Source organism: Orycteropus afer, unplaced genomic scaffold (assembly GCF_000298275.1).
Source record: "Orycteropus afer afer isolate SDZICR_OR568_19922 unplaced genomic scaffold, OryAfe1.0 scaffold00060, whole genome shotgun sequence".
In the NCBI taxonomy this organism is placed as follows: Eukaryota; Metazoa; Chordata; class Mammalia; order Tubulidentata; family Orycteropodidae; genus Orycteropus; species Orycteropus afer.
In genome coordinates, this window is record NW_006921647.1 from 11,115,504 (window position 1) to 11,120,851 (window position 5,348).

At 37.0% G+C, this 5,348-nt stretch overlaps 1 protein-coding gene across 1 annotated transcript in view; it reads left to right on the forward strand.

The window, feature by feature from the left end:
• The window catches only part of BPNT2 (3'(2'), 5'-bisphosphate nucleotidase 2), a 53,048-nt gene extending 48,526 nt beyond the window's left edge, over positions 1–4,522 (forward strand). The window contains exons 4-5 of the mRNA XM_007939492.2: positions 2,477–2,638; positions 4,251–4,522. Of these exons, the coding sequence (XP_007937683.1) occupies positions 2,477–2,638; positions 4,251–4,522 (434 nt within the window). The remainder of the gene's footprint in view (positions 1–2,476; positions 2,639–4,250) is intronic.
• The last annotated feature ends 826 nt before the right edge of the window (positions 4,523–5,348 follow it).

The window sequence follows — 5,348 nt, forward strand, 5'->3', positions numbered from 1 at the left end:
CAATCCTGATACCACGTTTTTCTTCATATAGTCCAGCTTCTCAGATTATTTGCTCAGCATATAGATTGAATAAGTGTGGAGAAAGAATACAACCCTGATGTTGCTTAATCATTCTTAATCATGTATTGTCGTTTGCCTCTGCTTCATGGAAATTTTCAGGTGGCCTGAAATGTTTTGATCCTCATTCTCTGCTTCTTTTTGATACCTTTTAATGGACTTTTCAGTTTTATATTTTTCATTCATATTTTGGCCAGCCACTGTGGGATTGGTGGGAGGGTTGTAACAGGAAGGAAGTTTGTATAACTTTTGAGTTTCTCATTTCAAAAGCTTTCTTTCTGTTAGTGAAGGAAAAGCCAAATCATCAATGCCTTTTTTATTTCAGGTTTCTTCTAATTTTCTTGATTCTGTCTTGTTTCAGTAAGGCTTTTATCTTCAATCCCTTCTCTTTAGCTCTGGTAACTGTCTTCTAAACTGTCTGCTTCTTCCCAGTCTCCCCTGCAGTGTGTTCTCAAGACAACACTTTTGGTCCCGTGTCTTCTCCAAGCTTCCTCTTGACATTGTATCAGTAGGCACACCTTCAGCAGTTTGTATTAAAAAAATAAAATAAACCCACTGCCATTGAGTCAATTCTGACTCATAGCAACCCTACAGAACAGAGTAGAACTGTCGAATAGGGTTTCCAAGGCTGTTAATCTTTATGAAATCTGACTGCTTTGTCTTTCTTCCATGGAGTGGCTAGTCCCAGCATTTTGGTTAGCAGCCTAATGTTTTAACCACTGCACCACCAGAGCTCCTCAGTTCCTATTTAAGATGGGATCTTTTCTTTCTGAGGAGAAACCCTGGCTGAAATTGCCTGAGTTCTAGCCCCCTGTAGAGTTTTCTGACCTGGCACATCTGTGAGTCTTCTGCCATATTTTCCACACTGGAATAGGCTCCAGCACTTGCTATGCTGATCTTCTAGGTTTACTCCCTTCTTCCTCGTTCATAAATTCATGTTTATAACCCTTTATCCCCTGCTTACTCCATCAGTGTAGCTCTAAGAATTTTCATTCTCCTTGCTGCTTTTTTTCCTTTTTTTTTTTTTTTGCTTTTAGAAAGATGTGTAAGAAGATTCTGGAATACTTATCATCATCTTTAGGGAACTCAGAAACACAAACCTTGCTGAGTTCCCCTCCCCCCCACAGCAAGGATAAAGCTGGTAATGCACCAGCTTTCATTGCTAGCATGGGAGACTATTTTATACCATTGGAACAAAAATCTAATAAGGATAATTCTGAGAAAGTTTGTTTTGTTACACAGTTTGTTATAGTCAGTGAAGAAAACTCCCAAACAACACCAACAAAAAAATCTCAAGCCATCTCATGGGGGCATCCCTTACCTTTTTTTTTTTTTTTTCTTTTTTTTGAAATTCTGTTCTCTGATACCTAGGGCTTTTTCTTTTAATACTCTGGATAAAACAGTCATGCAAAACTCTCTTACTGCTTAACTATTTTATGTTTGTTAATCCATTTAGTAATTTGTGCCAAAATGCAGTTAAGTGAAACAATAAATGTATCTAAAGTCAAAGAGAAAAATCAATTAAAAAATTTGACTTATCCAGGAAGTTAGTTGTATATATGCCATATGTTGAGTTTCCTGGGAAATGATATCTGAGATGGAAATTAGTATACAAGATGCTTATTGGGGAGTGCTCTTAGCATCCTGTGTGTGGAAGAGAGGGAAGGAAGTGGGATTAGGTGCAGGAGAAGTTGAGCTGCAGTCCAATCCCAGTGAAGTCTCAGGTGATGACACCTCATAGGGAGCTCTGGGCCTGGGGAGCTCTTTAGCCAAATATTGAACAGTAATTATCTCTGGATGGCAGGATGATGTTTCTTTTTAACTTTGTTTTAATACATCATCTATTTAAATGTAAAAAAATATAAATACCACTTTTGTACTAGAAAAATAGAAAGCCTTTTGGGGAAAAATATCAATGCAAATAATTGTGTGAAAGAGGATATTTTTTCAGTCTTTTGGTATTTTCAGTTCTGAAGACTAACTTCTAATTTTAAAAGCCCCCATGTTGGCATCTCCTAGTCTCTTAGTGCTGCTGTTAACAGAAATTTCACAAGTGAGTGATGTTCACAAATAGAAATTTTTTTTCTAACAGTTCAGGAGGCTAGAAGTCCAAATTCAGGATCCCAGCTCTAGAGGCAGATCTCTGTCTACTCTGGAGGAATACCCTTGTCACTTTCAGCTTTTCTTCTTCAGTTCCTTGGTGTTCTCTTTGTGGCATCAGTCTTTCCCCATCTGTGCTTCCTTGTCTCTGTGCCTAACTTCTGCTATATCTCCAAAATAATTGGCTTAAGACACACCCTACACTGATAGGGTCTCATTGTCATAACAAAGCCCTATTCCTACATGAAATTACATCCACAGGTTGAGATTTGCAGCACATATTTTTGTCCTTAATGGGTATTATCTTTGATTTTTTCAGCTTGGGCAATGGTAGATGGTGGTTCAAATGTGAAAGCCCGCACTTCCTATAATGAGAAGACCCCAAGGATCGTTGTGTCCCGATCTCATTCAGGAATGGTCAAACAAGTTGCTCTTCAGACCTTTGGAAATCAGACTACAATTATTCCTGCTGGGGGCGCTGGTAAGTTCCCACTTCCTTCTGCTCCCACTGAGTTTTAGCAGTGTGGTCAAGACTTATGTCAGAAGACTTGGTTGTGCAAAGCTTGGGAAGAAAATGAGAATAGAGTTTTGTAGGAAGGAAGGCCTGGTTCCTGCTGAGTAATCTCAGGGTGGGTTTTCACTCACACCGGCCTTCTTGTAACAAAGAAACAGTCTCACACCAGAGATGCCCTGTCCCTGGAATAACACAGAAGCATTTTCCCATCAGTGTTATGCCATCAATAAATGCTTCAAATGTTACGTGATTACAACATAAATTGGCCTGTTAGTTTAACTGTGGAGCTATTGGGACAAGAGAAAAGATCAAGTTCTTCAGGATGTTTTCATATGGCAGAAAGACCCAGGAATCTCCTAGGAACATTAGGAGGGCTAATATCTGGGTTTCTTTTAACATGTTGAACTTCTCAGTTTATCCCAAGGTAGTAGTATTCTGGGAAGAGCAAGTGTCTGGTGCCTGCCTAGCTTGTTGTCAGTTCTGTTCCATTGTATACCTACCAGCAGCCTTTCACTGAAAACTTTTTTCTCAATACTTCAGCCTTGGTGAACCACATACAGTCTCCATTGCATATTATTCTTTGAGTTTTGTTTGTTTGTTTACAACTCTTTTAAAATACAAAAAGCCATTCTTAACTTGAGGGCTGCAGGGAAGGAGGCTGGGGCTAGAGTTGACTCATGGCTATCATTCGCCCACCTCTGTTAGGAATGCTCTTCAACACAGATTAACCTAAATAAATAGCAGAGTATGATCAGAAAGGGAGCTCTGGTAGCTTAGTGCCGAAGGCACTTGACTGCTACCAGAAGGCTGGTGGGCAATCTTCTTCCCTAGTGATACTGCCTCGAAAACCCAAGGAACACATAACAACAACACCATGATCAGAAAACATTTGTATATGAAAACCTTTTCAACATAGTAATAAAGGGAAAAGTAAAGCTTATTAACTTTTAAACCTAATAGTTTTATATGCTGGTTGCCTTCCTTAATATGACTTCATTATTTTTTTGTAGGTTCTGTTAGGTTGGTTAGTAAAGGTAATGTCCAAAATGCCAAGAATAATGGGTTAGACTGGATTCTAGACTGTTGTTCTTTTTGCATTTGTTTTATTATTTTATTGTTTAAAGCCTTCCTTGTTAATAAAAGCATTTAAGATAGTACTGTTACTTTGTATTATCTCCATTCAGATCATCCTGCATAGACAATCAAGTAAAAATTATGAGTGTTAACTTTAGTAAAGTAAGACATTCCTTAGAAAATGGCCCATACTATGTTTTGTTTCATAGGAGGCATCCAAAACTAAAAAAAAAAAAAGATAAAAAATTATAGGCACATATTTGATTGTACTTGAGACTAGCTGAATAAGATTACTTTGCAATATATTTTTGCTCATTTAAATTTACTTTTAAAAAAACCTTTGTATTTTTTAATAATTTAAGATGTAGAGAGGACTTACAAATATAATACATAGACCTTTTTTTCACCCCTGCTGTTACTTTTAACAATGTGCTTACTCAGAAAAGTAAACTACTTTCTGAAAATCTTCTAAATAGTAACCAAATCTCTGTGTTTGTTATTTTAGGTTATAAAGTTTTGGCACTCTTGGATGTGCCAGATAAGAGTCAAGAGAAAGCCGATTTGTATATCCATGTGACTTATATCAAGAAGTGGGATATATGTGCTGGTAATGCTATCTTAAAAGCCCTTGGGGGACACATGACTACTCTGAATGGTGAAGAAATCAGTTACACTGGTTCTGATGGCATTGAAGGGGGACTGCTTGCCAGCATCAGAATGAATCACCAGGCTCTGGTCAGAAAACTCCCAGATCTGGAGAAGATAGGACACAATTAGCGTAACTGCAGGACACAACTCTTACAGAGCCTGAACTGCTGGAGGCTTCAAGGGGTGTTTCTGTGTGGAGACTATGCATGGTTAAGGCCATCCAAACTTTTGAGTATTTAAGAAGCATCAGAGACTTATTTTCCCTGTAATATGATGCAAGATCAGGAAAAATGAGTTGCTTCGTGTCTCAAGTATTGTCTTTATTTTTGAGACTATTTTCGTACAGTTGTCATATATAAGACGCATATATATATTTGTGAATTAAAATCTATAGCTGAGTCTACATTGTTATAAGTCACCATTTTCACACATGAATCTTCACTATTTGTTAGTATTTTCATACAGAATTTGGCTGAAGAGAGGATTGATTTTGTATAGATGCTTAGTATAACCTTTACAATTAAATCTCATTGAAAATAAAGTAATTGGGAATTTTTACTCCTAATTTGGATGGAAAGCACAAGAAGCCACATATCCATTAATATGCAACAAATGCTCTATTACTGACTATTTCTTATGGATTAAAATAAAAAAAGCTTAAATTGACTTTTTTCTTTAAAATTTTAATAAAAAATTTACCAGCTAATAGAAAGTATAGACATATGATGGGTTTGCATTGTAATTGTAATTTCTGTGTGTATGTTCTCTTTTTTTCCTTTATAAAGCAAAGTGTGTTTGGACCCATGGGTTTAACGTTTCTGCCATCTTGGTGTTGATTATCATTTTTCCTATAAAAGATTCATGGTGCCATCCATCTTTCCTTCTTGACTAATACTCTTTATCCTGTAAGATTTGTTTTAAGTTTTCAGGGCTAGCACTAGGATTTTGGTACATT